At 37.6% G+C, this 16244-nt stretch overlaps 2 protein-coding genes across 3 annotated transcripts; one reads left to right on the top strand and one right to left on the bottom strand.

Annotated features, from left to right (window-relative positions):
* Positions 1–402: 402 nt before the first annotated feature.
* Positions 403–11080, top strand: LOC107718375 (serine/threonine-protein kinase 17B-like). Of its 2 annotated transcripts, XM_016525423.1 has the most exons (8): positions 403–414; positions 1208–1722; positions 4465–4677; positions 4777–4915; positions 5038–5164; positions 5293–5341; positions 7616–7795; positions 8426–11080. In XM_016525423.1, the coding sequence occupies exons 2-8, from the start codon at positions 1604–1606 to the stop codon at positions 8661–8663; spliced, it is 1065 nt and encodes a 354-aa protein (XP_016380909.1). In that variant the 5' UTR covers positions 403–414; positions 1208–1603; the 3' UTR covers positions 8664–11080. The 2 variants fall into 2 exon arrangements, with proteins under 2 accessions (XP_016380909.1, XP_016380908.1); XM_016525422.1 differs by lacking the exon at positions 403–414 and having other exon boundaries at positions 877–1722.
* Positions 11081–11717: 637 nt separating this feature from the next.
* Positions 11718–14730, bottom strand: LOC107718378 (UPF0565 protein C2orf69 homolog). The gene is given in 3 exon segments (XM_016525426.1): positions 11718–12955; positions 14213–14497; positions 14499–14730. Coding segments are annotated over 3 exon segments (1041 nt in total). The 5' UTR covers positions 14538–14730; the 3' UTR covers positions 11718–12238.
* Between the last annotated feature and the right edge of the window lie 1514 nt (positions 14731–16244).

Here is a 16244-nt window from a genome sequence, read left to right as displayed (position 1 = left end):
AATAAATTTAAATTAAATAAAAAATAAAACTTGCTCTCATCACTAAAGTGAACTTTGGACCAGTTCTTCTCTCTCCACACAACATGCTCCTCAGCAAAGGTGAGCCTAGCCTTTTGATTCTTTCTGCTGATGAGAGGCTTGGTCACTGTACTTTCAGACTGTCTTCTCTTAAACATGCCGAGACAGATCCTTACCCTCTTCAGCACTGAACTGGCAAGCAATTCCAGCTGCAGTGTTGAACCAGTTCCCCATTGAGAGTCTCTGCATTATCCTGTCTTCTCGTGCATTTGCATCCTGTCTTACATGCTTACATACTTGCCTTTTTGGGAGACTTGATCTATCTATCTATCTATCTATCTATCTATCTATCGTGTGTTTGTCTGTCTATCTCTCTGTCTATCTCTCTCTCTGTCTGTCTGTCTGTCTATCTCTCTCTCTCTGTCTGTCTGTCTATCTCTCTATCTATCTGTCTGTCTCTCTCTCTGTCTGTCTGTCTGTCTGTCTGTCTATCTATCTCTCTCTGTCTGTCTGTCTATCTCTCTCTCTCTGTCTGTCTGTCTATCTCTCTATCTATCTGTCTGTCTATCTCTCTGTCTGTCTGTATGTCTATTTCTATGTTTGTCTGTCTATCTCTCTGTCAGCCTGTCTGTCTATCTCTGTCTGTTTGTCTGTCTATCTCTCTGTCTGTCTATCTCTCTCTGTCTATCTGTCTGTCTATCTCTCTCTCTGTCTATCTCTCTCTCTCTCTGTCTGTCTGTCTATCTATCTATCTGTCTGTCTATCTCTCTGTCTGTCTGTATGTCTATCTCTATGTTTGTCTGTCTACCTCTCTGTCAGTCTGTCTGTCTATCTATCTGTCTATCTGTCTGTCTGTCTGTCTGTCTATCTATCTGTCGTACAATGGGCGAATTCTAACGATCACGATGATGACGTGGGTGGTGACGTAGTACCTCAACGCTCGTGTTGGCAGCAGAGCAGAATTTGAAACCGTGGAACCGGCGGACAAGAGCCGAATCCAAGAATCGAAACCGATTTACCTCAGCATGGACTAACCAGACAAGCGTGCTTATTCTCTGTTCAACTTATTTTATTATAGTTTATTACAGATAGGTTGTCCGCTGAACTACAGCTGTTGTTCCCGTGAGAAGAAGAGGAAGTCCGTTCTAAACTTTAGTGTAGTGACTTATTAGTCTTGCATGAAACATAGCTCTGTCTGTCTGTCTGTATTTTGAACAAAATGAGGCGAATCTCTTTTTGGACGTTTGTCTAAATAAAGGACAGAGTTTATTCTGGGAGTTAGCGGTATCGTTGAGGGCTAAATGAGCTAATCTGTGCTAGCTGGAGGCTAGCATCGGTTATCGTGTTCAAACTCAACTGAACTCACTCCACTGAAGCGAATTCATTTATTGTCAACTCTCTGAAAAACCGCGAACTAAACACTCTTTTTCTGAAGCCTTTTCACTGTTGACGGCGTGAACACCGTGAAGAGGCCGTCGGTAGCAGGGGGTGTTTTTTTTCCTGGTTGTGAGTCTGAACATGAGCAGAGTGCTGGTTAAGTGATAACAAGCGGTCTGCAAACTTCACTGGACACTCGCTGGTGGTGATGGCTCGGAGGAGGCTGGACAGTCGCAGTGGATCCTCGGCTCTGCTGTCAGAGATCCACACTCACATCCACACGGATGCGCTGGACGCCGTGTTTGATATGAGCAACGAACTGGGCAGGTGTGTAAAATGCTCCATTATTACCTAAAATATGTCTTCTTTTAGGCAAGACTTCATCTAAAAGATGTCTTCTTTTAGGTGTTTCCATCTTAAAATGCTTAAATTGATGTTGTCATAATGTTTTTATGTAAGTTGATGAACATTAGAGTGACTGCACAAATGATGATGTAAAATATGTATCGGTATGTTTTTCTTAATGTGGCTGTTCTGACATAATCTGGATATTCTCTGGTACAAAAGTACTGTCAGATTTTTAATTAAATAAACTACTTGTCGCTAGATTTTAGAGTTTTAGGGAATTATAGCATGTTTTTTACTCACTTTATCTTTGCTCTGCACGTAATTTCATGTATTTTGTGTATGTAGTTTTAATATTTATTATTACAATTTAAAATCACTGTTTTCTATTTTAATATATTTTAAAATGAAATTTCAGCAGTCTTCGTCGGTGTCACATGATCCTTCAGAAATCATTCTAATATGCTGATTTGGTGCTCAAGACACTTTTCCTATTATTATCAATGTTTAGCACAGTTGTGCTGCTTAATATTTTTTGTGGAAACTGTGATTAATGTTTTTCAAGATTGACTGATGAATGGAAAGTTTAACAGAACAACATTTATTTTAAATATACATTTTTGCTTTTATTGTAATTTTTAATCAATTTAATTCATCCTTGCTTACTTGTTATTTCATCTCATTGGGTATGTGCATATAGTTGGAATATTTACAGTATCATTAAGTATTGTGGTCCCAAATCATAAGACAACATATGAAATTTAGGATAGATGTGTCCCTGGTTTATTTAGTTTATTTTGTCACAGAGTGAGTAGCACTGAAGGTTGTCTGGTGTATGGAGTCTGTCCTGCTTAGCTATTCAGGATTGGAAAGGCCTTGCTCACTGAACTGTGAGTAATATGTGTGTCACTGCTAAAGCATTACAGCAAGGCTTTGGAGCTTGCAGGAAGGAAACCCATGTGGGAACCAGACCCAGTTTTGTGCTGTGCTGTAGATTGTACTGTGAATACTGAGAAAGAGGAAGTGACATTGGTCTCTTCCTCTTTTGCATACAGCCAGATTCGGGTTGTATTTATGCTGCTGGCTGTGTTGTTTAACAGGAAATTATTTCACAGTTCACTTACAGTTTTAACTCTTCAGTGTGAAGATGTTTTGTTGTTTGTTTCTGTGGAGGAAGGTGCAGTTCTGTGGAAATAAAGTAGTAAAGATGAGTGTGAATACTGTTCATTGTTGCATAGTTTTTATGAGAAGATGACTAGCAAACTTGTTCAAATAGAGCAGTTTCGTTTTAAAAAGGGGATCAGTGAGAATGAGGTTTGCTGGTTTTTACCTGCATTGGAAAAAACCTTTAAATATCAGGGATTTTTCCCTGTCCTGGGAAAGTCACAGACATTATTGTTAAGAGAAATCATGGAAATATCAATACTGATTTTATTTATATATGCAGGGTTTTCTTTATCATATTAATATACACAATTCAAAACATTTGAGGTCTGTTTTTTTTTCTTTAGAACGAAATGAATTCTTTTATCAAGGATGCATTAAACTGATCAAAAGTGACAGTAAAGACATTTCGCTGCGTTTTGATTTTGAAACGTGCAGTGCTCATGTTTATTCAACGAAGTCAAACGGCACAAATAAATCAATGTATGGGAAACACTGGTAATGTATATCGAAATATCGGAAATGTGTTTAAAAATCATATCACCGTTATTGAAAAAAATTATATTGCGATACATATTGATATTGAATTATTGTCCAGCCCTAAGCATTTCAAATAAGTTCTGTTCTTCTGAAATTTCTAATCATCAAAAAAAAAAATCCAGAAAAAAGTGTCACAGTTTCCACAAAAATATCAAGTAGCTGTTAAGCTACTGTGTTCAACATTAATAAAAAGAAATGCTTGAAATGCTCAAATCAGCATATTAAAATGATTTCTAAAGGATCATGTGATACTAAAGTTTGGGGTAATGACTGCTGGAAATTCTGCTTTGCCATCTCATGATGAATAAATTACATATTAAAATATGTTGAAATAGAAAACAGTTTTTTTAAATTGTAATAATATTTCTCAATATTACAGTTTTTACTGTATTTTTTTTTTAGCTTGGTGAGCCTACTTAAACTTTTGATAGGTAGTTTATACCTTGTTACAATTTTGATGTTGACTGCTTGGTGACTGCTTGGTTCTAAGATCTAAATGGATACATTATGCACAGTAAACAGTACAGCACTACATACAGCATACATCCTAAGATACAATATTGTTACAAAATTTGTTTTTGAACATGATAGGCAAGGTGAAGAACACAGCATGAATGCCACAGTCTGGTCCAAAGAATTGTGGGATTGATTTTGAGTATATGCTTGTATCCTAATGTCTCACCTGTTCATGCTGTGACAGTAATTGCAGTTTTTAGAGTAAAGACTGGCCAACATCAGTCATCTAACCTGATATTAAACTGTGAGAACATCTAATGGAGGGTTTGACTCATTTAATAACTATCCGTGTCAGTAAGAGCTTTAGTGTGAATGAGACAACTGCTATAGGTGTGACTGAGTGCATGCAAACTGTGACATCTTTAAAGTGCATCATAAATCTAAAAAAAAAGAATGGATATTAGAACTTTAGGTACTTTATATATACCTCAAAAATTTCCATTTGTCTCATTCTGCTTCCATTATACTCATTTTATTCTTTCGCTCTCTATTTGTTTCCCTCAGGGGGAAGTTTGCAGTGGTGAAGAGGTGTGTGGAAAAGACCACTGGGAAAGTCTTTGCTGCAAAGTTCATCAAGAAGCGGCGACGAGGTCGCGACTGCAAGGCGGAGGTCATTCATGAGATCGCTGTTTTAGAGGTGGCAAAGAACAACCCTCGTGTGGTGAACCTGCACGCTGTATATGAGACCGATCACGACCTCGTTCTAATGCTGGAATAGTGAGTGCTGTGATTAGATATATCAGTTGTATGTCCCTGTTCATGGAACGGTTGTTGAGTTCAGTACTAAGAATAACTGTGAATGTGTTTGTGCGCAAGTGCGGCGGGTGGTGAGATATTTGACCACTGTGTGTCAGAAGAGCTGCTGCCTGAAGGTCAGATAACCCGTCTGATCAGACAGATGCTTGAGGGAGTTCACTTACTGCACCAGAGCAGCGTGGTCCACCTGGACCTGAAGGTCAGATGCCCGGCTGCCTTTAACACCTTTATTGGACAAGTTTTAAATGAGATTATCTGTATTTCTTCTAGAACACACTAGTTTTATTTATTGACACAATGTTTTGTTTTTTTCTCATTCAGCCCCAGAATATTCTCCTGACGAATCTGAGCCCATTGGGGGATATAAAGATAGTGGATTTTGGCTTGGCCCGCAGGTTGGGCTCTGCTGGGGAGCTCAGAGAGATTCTGGGAACCCCTGAGTACGTTGGTAAGGTTTATTCAGTGCCATTCATCTTCAAATTCACACATAGCTCTGTGTTCACAACACAGAAGAGTGCATGCTTAGTGAAAGTGATTTATTTGGTGATTAATTTTTGCTTTTTATGATATATCCAGCCCCTGAGATCTTGAACTATGAACCAATCACCACTGCAACAGACCTCTGGTAAGTCTTAATCTTTTTCATCAGGTGTTTCAATATACAAGGTTTAGTATAGGAAATTATGATCCGCACTCACGAGAACAATCTTCTTTTTTCTTTTATTTTACATTCATTACTGATGGGAAAAGACACAAACGTTTCGGCTCAAAGCCTTCCTCAGTGACACACTGAGATAAATAAAAAGATCAAGTAACGCAAGAGCGCAGTGCAAACGACGTTGTTAATCAATATACAAGGTTCCCACAGGGTGATATCCAGACCTGGAAAAGTCATGGACATGAATGGAAATTTCAGTGGTCATTAGACCATTTCTATTTATGCTCATAGTTCATGGAAAACTCTGAATGCTCATTAGGGGTCGGCCGATTGATCTTGATTGATTTTTGGCATTTTTTAATTAATCTGCATCGGCCGATTGTGTTGCAAATTAGGCCGATTTATAGGCAGGCGCACCGGCGGGCAGCTCAGCGTTGTTGCGGAACTTCCTCTGAGGCTGTGTGAGACGGAGCAGCTCACACTCTGCAGCCGCGGCTTGTTCACACACAGCTTCAGCTAATGATGGCAGGGCAAAACAGACAGTTTAGAAAGCGTAATTATGTTTTACTCTACTAGAATTGATGCCGGAAAGTTATCATATTCATAAGTGCAACAAGTCATTTGCATGTGAAAGTAGAAACACGTTCAATTCAGACGAAACTTCTGGGCTGATTATAATGTGCACGTTAACTTTCCTCATGAAATGTGTGTGTAGGTCCGACAATAGCATCCACAATGTCATCGCTCGTGGCCAGCGCACTCTTATGCAGTTATGAGCAGCGGGCTGTGTAATATGTGTGAAATCTTTTATTTTTGTTATCACTATGGCCATTTGACTTATAGCAGTGTCCAGTGTTTCCTATACATTGAGTTATTTGTGGAGGCTAGTCACGATATCAAAACTGACCGCCACAAATAGATTTTCCAAAAGGCTTATACTTCGTTGAATAAAATGAGCGCTTCACGTTTCAAAATTAAAATTCAGCGCGGGTGTTTTTATATGAATGTATCTTTGAAAAGAACCGACCGTCTTCACAAAAACTTTGATGTCATTTTCATTTTGTCTTTCCTGTAATGCCAGCTTATTTGATTACAGCCATTACCAGGGAAACCGCTATATCTCCTGCTCCAGCAGCGCCTCCTGCTGACAGAGAATCAATTTGCATTTGCAAGTCTGTGGGAAACACTGGTGTCTGTCAGCAAACATAAACAAAATGCATGCTTCAGAACTGGTTTGAGAAGGTGTTTAAGTTTTGAGCCATGTATTATTAATCTAAATTAGGCTACTACTACTATTACTATCTTGTACCCTGCAATAATCATTTGCTCAAACTCACTTTTATGAGATTAATGGGAAAAAAAAGAAAGAAAATCAGCCAAACATATCGCCCAAAAAATCGGCATCATATATCGGCCATCGACTGCCCTGATTTCTAAATATCGGCATCGGCCAGTGAAAAACCCATTTCGGTCGACCTCTAATGCTCATACCATATTCTGTTAAGTAAAGGAACAAAAGATACTACTGTTCAAAAATTTGGGGTCAGTAAGAATTTATTTTAAATGTTTTTGAAATAATTCTTTTATGCTTATCAAGGCTGTATTTATTTGTAAAAAATACAGTGAAACCAGTATTATTGTGAAATATTATAAAAAATTTTAAAAGATGTTTTAATAATATATATATTTTAAAGGGGTCATATGATGCGATTTCAATTTTTCCTTTCTCTTTGGAGTGTTACAAGCTCTTGGTACATAAGAAGATCTGTAAAGTTGCAAAGACTAAAGTCTCAAATCCAAAGAGATATTCTTTATAAAAGTCATATTCTTTATAAAAGAGTCAGCCATAGTCATTACTTCAGTCTTCAGTGTCACATGATCTTTCAGAAATCATTCTGACATGCTTATTTGGTGCTCAAGAAACATTTCTTTGTTATATATGTTATATAGCATATTATCGATGCTGAAAACAGTTGTGCTGTTTAATTTTATGTGAAATAAGCTAGAAAGTGGCAAGCTGAAATGTGCCCCCAAACCATCTAAAACTAGCCAGACCAGCATGATCAGGCAGGGAGACGAGTTAAGATCAGAAAACCAGCTGAGGCAGCAGCAGGATGGTCTGATGCTAGAGGCAAAACACTTTGTGCTAACAAAGGATATTCCGTGTTTAGTGTCATATTTGTTTTTGTTTATTGGTTGTTTAAGATGGTTTCAAACTGATTGTGTGTCTGTTCACATTAGGAGTGTGGGCGTGATCGCCTATATGCTGGTGACCGGAGAGTCTCCTTTCGTTGGCGAGGATAAACAGGAGACCTTCCTAAACGTATCCCAGGTGAACGTGGACTACAGCAGAGAGGCTTTCTCAAGGGTGTCTGAGCTGGCTGTCGACTTCATCCAGAAACTGCTGGTCAAAACACCAGAGTGAGTCTCAGTGACTCTGATTTCAGACAGTTAGAGGAAGTTAAGCTTGTTTTCCAAGCTCAGTACTGTGCAAAATAATGTACACTACTGCTTCTAGATGAAGAGTCATATGATAAGTGCTATGGGAAACCCTTTTCCACTTAAAGAACAGTTATTATTCTGGGTCATACGATTTTATTATGCATTAAAGAGTTTTAGAAATGAAGTCATTTCAGTAAGCTTACAAATTAACTTGTCCAATGATCACTCTTTTATGTCTCAAAGGACTTTTTCTTTTGCCATGGATTGTATAACTATTGGTTATCACAAAGTATAAAGTCCAGCTATCAATTTCTTTTCATTTGACTTCAAACATTCGCACATTTGTAAATCGCACATTTGTAAAAAACTTTTAAGCATGAAAGCAACTAAGATTAAATGACTCTTTAGCAAAAAAAAAAAAAAGCAAAAAGCTTTGCTTGTTCTAAATAGAGTTCAGATGGTAGATTTGCACTTGTTGTCATAAACTAAATGATGTACTTTGATTTTATTACTGCTCTTTACTGATAGTTTCAGCATAGTAGTATCAGAATGGTTTCCATTCAGCCACGTATCAAAGTCCTTTACAAGAATTCTCCCCTTCTTTATCAGGGATCGTCCCAGTGCAGCCGATTGCATGACCCATCCTTGGCTGTGGCTCCATTGTCCAGGTTCTGATCCGATCCCCGTGACCCCACGCACTCCCCGGGAAAGGAGTTTCGGTGGGAAGTGGTCCGCACCACCCGAGGATCCTGAAGACAAAGAGAACATTTTGGACTCGCCTCACGGCAAGAGGTTTCGCTTTGAGGAGGACATGTCAGCCACGGGCGACGGTGACCACTTATGCTGATCCGAAAGGGAAATGCACATGCACTGAATAGCATTGTCACGTTTTTGGTCCTTTTTGTTGGCCCTCACACAGCACCAGCAAACATGCTTCTGTCCTAATGCTGTTTTCACCATCCTTTGGCCGACCAAAGATGATCTTTTCACAAAAGGGCCAAATCTGGTGTAATATTAATATTATAATAGTGAGAATCTAAGTATCTATGTTGCTGTCCTGTCTCACGAAACTTTTTCCTGGCGTCTTTGGATTTTAAATTATAAATTATTTGGATTTAAATATATTTCTATTTTAATTGCCATTCAGTATCGATTTTATTTTCTGCTTATCTTAGCCCATATTAATCTCAACTATTTCCATAACTGCACTTAAGGAATTTTCCACAATAAGGTATTTGAAAAAGACAGATGCAAGAGAGCGGCAGGGCATTCAGTGCTTTTTAATTCTGCTTTCACTGAAGGGAATCTTTACTCTGTCTCAACATCAGAAAGAGTTTGTATGATTAGACTGTGTTGATTCTGAAACACCTAGTGAGATGGTCTCCTTTAAAAAGCTTCAGTACAGGAATGCCCTCGGTGTATGGGTGCGTGTTTTGTCTTACATCCTCTTCTTTCTTGTGGTATTGACACATTAGTGGGCTCCGTAAAAATGTGACTCAACTCAAACACGCACAACACACCCTGGATTACACAAATATGTGTTTGTATTGGTCATAGAACTTCCTCCTACATAATGACTAAAGAAAAGCAGGAAAGCACTTAAACCCTCTATTATATGTGTTTGTGTCACTAAAATATGAGAAAATAATTGTAACAGCATTAGATTTCGTAAATCGAATGTATCTATTGATTTTAAAATCATTCTTGTTTTAAATGTTCCCTTTTTTACTGCCAACATATTGTATAATAAACTATTGTTAAGCACCATTCTAGCATTCCCCCGTGGCAGGCACCTAATATCTAATATGCCTGTGATGGTCAATGATATACATATTCTTGAAATGACTGTTTTTATCTATGCACCAGTCTGAGGTAACTCAGGGTGTTTGTTACCTTTTGTTTTGTACAGGTGTTTTTAAGCTAACGCTATTAACTGATGGAGGTTTCAGTACTTGTTCATTCCGAGCCTTGTTCTCAGGGTTAGCTGTAACTGCAGTTTACCACTATATATTTCTTCAGTGCCTTTGTGTGCATTTTTTCCTCTATGCGTACAGCCTGACTTCATCTTCTGTAACACCAGTGCAGCACATTTATGTGGCTGTATTATTATTAATGTTTATCCTGTTTTAATCGAGATACTGGTACACACTTTAAACTGATGGCTTGGAGTATTTAAAGTAAATTATTTGTATGCTCTTTTGGTTATGGAAGTATATATTGTATTCAGTGGGATTTAGAAAGGAGCGTTAAGAGTTAAAGTTGTATTTATGGCCTTGGATTATGTAGGGCATGAAAAGATGGGTTATCGAAGTTGGCTGTTATTGTCAAAATGATATGGTTATGTTCTGATAGTGAAGCATGTTTTGTTGTGATGAAAGTACAGGGTGTGAATTCTGGAATGAAGGCAAATGAATGTTAGAATATTGTGGCGGAAAGTAGAAAGTGTGCAGTAATGCAACGAATGAGGGTTAGCAAAAATACAACTGGAACAGCTTATGGTTTATTTGTGTAATAATTTGTTGACGGCTTTTCTGAGTGGCTGCTAGAACCGGAAATGTTAGAATTGCAGAATTCAGTCTTCAGGTCGAGCCCTTCGGTTATTGTTCTCTGTTTAAAGAGGTGTGAAGAGCTCATGTGTGTTTGCGTGCTAAGGGTCTTACGGTTTCCCAGAGATGTCACCAGTCTGCAATCATAATAGAGCTATTGTCTCCTAAGACGAGAGGCTCTTGTCACGGTCGTGTGCTCACTGTATGCCGTCATCTTAAAGGAAACTTGAATCTATTCCTTGCCTGGGAAACAGCCTCAATAATGTTTAAAGGGCCATGAGGTATTTGAAGCTGGAATTCAATCCAGAATAGCATTTCTGAGCAGTCACTGTGGTATTTGCAGAAAGCTTGTGACAAACTTTGTAAGGACACTTAAGGGATAAACGTTCTTGATTCTCTTACTATCTTAGGCAGAATTAGTGAAAACTGATAATGGAAGGCGCTTCAGTTCATGATGAAAACTGTATTTTGAGTTATATGTACCGAAATAAATGATGTTCAAATGATTTACACAAATTCTAATAAAGCCATTGAGTATAGAGTTGTAAAGGATGTACCCTTAATATAGATTTTGTATGTTGTTGATTTATGACTCATAACAATCATTTCCAATTTTGTTTTTAAAATAAGACAACATCCCTCATGCAACGCCATTGATTTATTTATCTAGCCCTGACGCATGTAGACTTGAATAAATGCATTATCTGACACTTTTGTTTTCCTTCTTAAATTTTCCATGACTAATAAGTAATAATAATAAAAATGTTAAGCGAACTGCCTTTCACTAAGTTCAAGGATATTGAGTATAAATATCTATATCCAAGGATACAGAGTAGGATAGAGTATGTATATAAGCGTTTAAATAACTCCCTCTTTCTATAGATTAATTTGTGTATAGATAGATAGATGTACTTATGTAATTAAATGTACTATTTCTAATTAAACAGATCACTGAAACATTTCAACATTTTTATTGAATTTCATCAGCTTGGAATGACTATGAAGCAGGAAGTACATTCATCGCATTACACTGAGGATATTGCAAAATTCACGTTCATATTTGTGATACAATGAAAACAATCCAAATAAAGTGCGCCACCTAGAGTCTTCTGACCATTGCGCAGTCAATAAAACATTTTACTAGAGTCAGTAAATAAAATCTTTTTTAATTCTTTTTTTTTTCATCTAACCAAAAATATATTCTATACATCTGACTCCAATGGAAGATCCTTAGATGTTTTGTTTTGTATTTGATTATCAAATAAAATAAATACTACATATTGAACACAAAGATAGAACATATATTCCATATATATATATATATATATATAAATGAAAAAAACAATCTGCTGATGTAAGACTATATGCTTTAGCAGTACAAGTTTTTCATTCAACAGAATCTATATGTAATAAGGGATACACATACTTGAGATGAAAATCCATGCTTATTAATTTAACAACATAAAAACTAAATAATAATATTAATAATAAGCATGTTCAAATTTCTCTTTTCTATGCTGTGGGAAATGAGAGCCCTTTGAACATAAGGGAGGTGATGATTTTACAAAGCATATCTGCATTCCAAACAGACTACGCAAAAGAAATATACTATATCAGACAGAGCTGATGTAGGTATTTGCAACAGGCAAACAATTAGGCTTAATGTCAGGCAGCTAAATGCTTTACAAGGTTGGTCATTAAGCTTTAATCTTCTCTTGTATTTTATGAGTGCTGTATAGGCAGCATACAGTTATTCTTCCAAAGCCTGGAAGCCCATAGCTTTTGACTAACTGATATATCAGTGCAATACAAAGCTGTCTGCTCTGCAAAGAATACATTCCATGTTAAGACTTGTGAAAGCACAGATCGAGAACAGTCAGAACTCCTGAATGACGCGGAAGTGATTCTCAATGGATGCCGGCTCATCTTCAAAGTGCAGTTTCTGGCTTAGACAAGCGCCCAGATTTTCCAGAGTCTTTATGAAGTGCCGGTGCTCGCGCCCAACCCACGCCCTCATTGGGTCGCATACCTCATATGGAGTGACATGAGTGTGGATGGCCACCCCACTGGAGGCCAGCTCACCCAGGGCACACTTATCGGTTACCCACGTCTCACTGCCACCAGGGTGTCCTCCATCCAACCAGTACATATCTGAAACACTGTCCAGAAACAACCTCAGTTCTGGATCTGCTCGAGCTCCAGCCAGCTCATACACTATTTGATTGAGAACAACACAACCTTTACTGAAGCCCACTATGGTCAGGGTGAAGCCTGCAGGCAGCGGGCCAGGGGTGGATGTACCACTAAGAGGGGGTAAAGGGTTTGGGAGGCCAGCCCGCTGCATGCTGTGACCCAGGAGTGCTCTCAGGTGGTGAACAGCTCCGTAGTCTGGAGAGTGTTCCGGAGCTCCAAATAAGTTGCTCTCTACAAAGTTCTGATAGCAGCTGAACTTGTGTAGGTACATTTGGGATGCGCGGATGACCCAGATATGGCAGCCAGGGAAACGATGGCCCAAGGTGAGGGCGACACGCTCCAGACTCCAGGACTGCCATGGGGCAGCGTCAGGCTGGAGGGCCATTTCCTGCTGAAAGTTCTGCGTGGTGGATGAGAATGAAAAGTTGCATATGAAAAGGGGATGAATACTTTTTTTAATGCATTTATGAAGAACAGTTTCTCACTGATTAAAGATTTTACAGCTGCACATAATTACAAAAATGTATTCACTGTAGGAATTTCCATGACAAAATTTTATTCATTTCTATTTAAAATTCCTACTTTTCCATATTCATGATTCAAGTATATTTAATGTTTTACTAACATTCTTGTAGAAGAAAACAGCAGGAATAAATATTCAATGGCTGTGAAGCATGCTCTAGTGTTTATGGTCAGTTTATTATTATTTCTTTTTTAAAATAAATTAATACCTTTATTCAGCAAGGAGGCATTAAATAGATCAATTGACTGCAAAGACATTATGTAATATTACAAAACATTCCCATTTAAAATTATTTGGAACTTTCTTTTCATCAAAGAATCCTGAAAAAAGTATCCGGGTATCCACAAAAAATATTAAGCCACACAACTGGCACAGATTACTATACATCTTCTACTATACTATAAGCTGAAAATTAAGCTTTGCCATCACAGTAATAAATTACATTTAAAAATATACTAAAATAGAAAAGTTATTTTTAATTTTATTTCACAGTGTTACTGTTATTATTGTATTTTGTAAATGCAGTCTTGATGAGCATAAAACACTTCCAAAAACAAAAATCTTACCAACCATTTTTATTTTATTTATTTATTTACTTTACATTTTTCTTTTCTCAAAATAAAGGCTTAAACGGAATATAAACTTCGACTGGAAAACAATGCACATGTGATATGTGAACAGAGTGATATGAGCATCACTCCAGGTCGAAAGGAATTCAGAAATCCTCAGAAACCTCGAAGTGAAGTGACATTGATACATTTGTGCAATAACTAAACGGACTTCTGCAGTACGCTCTTATACGTGTCCTGGGCCTGTTTTCAAAGTGTCTAATGAAAAACTAAATATAGAGATCCAGCCCAGTCGCAACAGAAGCTAAACTGTATCAAATGACTTTAATGAATACTCCAAGAGGTACACATCTCACAGGGGCTCCACAGTTTAGTACACAGTCTTTATTACTAACAATAGGCATATTTGGGATCAAATAAAAAAAAAAATGCGTAAGCATGATCTAATTCCTGACTATGCTGAGCTCTTTCCTAATTCCTAACACATTCTTTTTTTAAACGTAATTTAAACCAGGGCATGCAGTCAGTGGTACCATGAGATTCAGGACTGATGACATGCACCAACCTGAATGTCTCCAGGAAAGAAGAGTACGTGATCATTTCCTTTCCGCAGGTTCTCGGTTTCATTGTCGCATCGTCTCTGCGTTTCCGTAGTAGGTCTTAAGAGCAGAACATCATTTACGCGGTTTTGATCGTAACCGGGGACTGAATTTAGGCGGAGCAGCCCGGGCGCAGCAGCAGATGTCCCGGGCCCGCACAGCCCTGCCGCAGCGCTCATTTTCCTCGCTATAGCTAGCGACAAACAAGCCACAACTGATCGGATACTTCCCATAAGCAAAAGGATTTCGTAGTGGCGACTGCACGACCTGCAGCATTAAAATCAACACCATCACTGCAAAACCAGAGCAAAAAATAACGCCGCATGATCCGAATTATCCTGCGTTCAGGATAATCCGGCGGGCATTCAGCCGTTAAATTTAAAGCGTAAAACCGAAAGGAATAGTATGGCGTATAATTTGTTTATATTTAACGCCGTGAAGTGGCATTGTACGGGAGCGTCAAAACGTGACAACGATGCGCATGCGCGGAGTCCAGTCGCATTGTTGAACAGCGGCAGCGTTGATACATAACGCGTTTGGATTGACTGCTTGAATAGAACACTGTAGTGATTAATGCGGCATAACTACGTTTAATCTAATGTCAAAAACAACATGTTCTTTTTTAAATTTAAGGGGCGGAATCTTGACAAGAATCCCGACTCTTGTCGGTTCAGTCGGTTCTTTTGAACAATTCGCGGCAAAGAATCGGTTCAAAAACAGATTCAGCGAATTATTTACAATATGCGTTATCATACTGTCACTGACATTCTGGGGGGAAAATATTACATGCACTAATGTTCTACAGGCACGTTTTATTAGATATGTGTTATGCTTTATGTGTAAATTTGTTGCAGCCATTATGCAGCTAATAAAACAATTCCTTTTGAACCCAAACTTAAATCATTTTATTATCCCTTTGTTAAAAGCATTATAATTCAATTGTATTTATAATCAACTGTTTTGTTTGGGTGGTGATAAGTCGTAAACAAATTTGCAATGCTATTTATTTATTAAGTTAGTTAGTTCGTTCGTTCGACCAGTTTTGTGAAACGGTTCAACTAATTTATTGAAAAGTTTCGACTCAATAGAATGATTCATTCATGAATTGGAATGGACATTGCTAGCTGAAACAGCTGCAGCATGTGTGCTGTTCTGGAGTCTCACGCCTTCAAGTGACATGTGCTTGAAAAACAAGTACGAGGTTTGTCTGTCAGTCAGTTATGAAATATATTAGAAAATTATCTACTCTGCCTCTTTGTAGTAGCTACGAGCATGATAGACTGTTAGACAGAAACGGATCAACATTATGTTGTGGATCGTTTATTAACTTGAACACTTCAACCTTTAAAGTTAAACTTAAATGTTCATGGCATTTCTCTTAATTAAAAAAAAAATCCAACTTTATTGATTAAACATTGTGCAATGTGCTCTTAAAGGTCCCCTGAAATGCTTAGAAACATTTTAACTGAAACAGGAAGACAGGGCGGGACATATCAAGCAGCCCCGCCCCTTTTTAAAAATAGCCAATAGCGTTCGTTTATATCACAGCTTGGGCTAGAGCCAGTGTTGCCAGACGTACGATAATTATCGTATTTGTACGATCATTTTGACCTTTACGATTAATAATGAAAAAAAATCCCATAATGTACAATAATTTCAAAATTTCAGAACGTGTTTTTTCCAAAGTCAACCTCATCATTAAGGAATAATCACAATATTTCTTCCATGTTTTAATTTTAATTGTAAATCCCCTTTGTTTGCCAAAAAATTTAATGTTTAATTTTCATTAATTAAAATATAAATTAAATGTGTTATGCCTTCATTCGATAACCAGAAAAATTAATATACACAACGCAGAATTTCTAAAGATAAAAAAAAAATCATAAGGCTATAAATAAAAGTAGTTTTTATGCATTCAAATAATTAGACATATTAAAACACAGAATTTGGTAACAATAAACAAGGTGAAAAAAATAGAACATTTCATAAGACCCTAAA

This window comes from Sinocyclocheilus rhinocerous, unplaced genomic scaffold, assembly GCF_001515625.1.
Source record: "Sinocyclocheilus rhinocerous isolate Xijiao unplaced genomic scaffold, SAMN03320098_v1.1 scaffold5807, whole genome shotgun sequence".
In the NCBI taxonomy this organism is placed as follows: domain Eukaryota; kingdom Metazoa; phylum Chordata; class Actinopteri; order Cypriniformes; family Cyprinidae; genus Sinocyclocheilus; species Sinocyclocheilus rhinocerous.
This window is presented reverse-complemented; position numbering and strand designations above follow the sequence as displayed.

Bases quoted from the DNA above. Each gene is read 5' to 3' on its own strand.
- LOC107718375 (XM_016525423.1), top strand. From the start codon at position 1,604: ATGGCTCGGAGGAGGCTGGACAGTCGCAGTGGATCCTCGGCTCTGCTG. The intron at 1,723-4,464 runs GTGTGTAAAATG...TGTTTCCCTCAG, and splicing joins ATGAGCAACGAACTGGGCAG to GGGGAAGTTTGCAGTGGTGA. The intron at 7,796-8,425 runs GTGAGTCTCAGT...CTTCTTTATCAG, and splicing joins CTGCTGGTCAAAACACCAGA to GGATCGTCCCAGTGCAGCCG.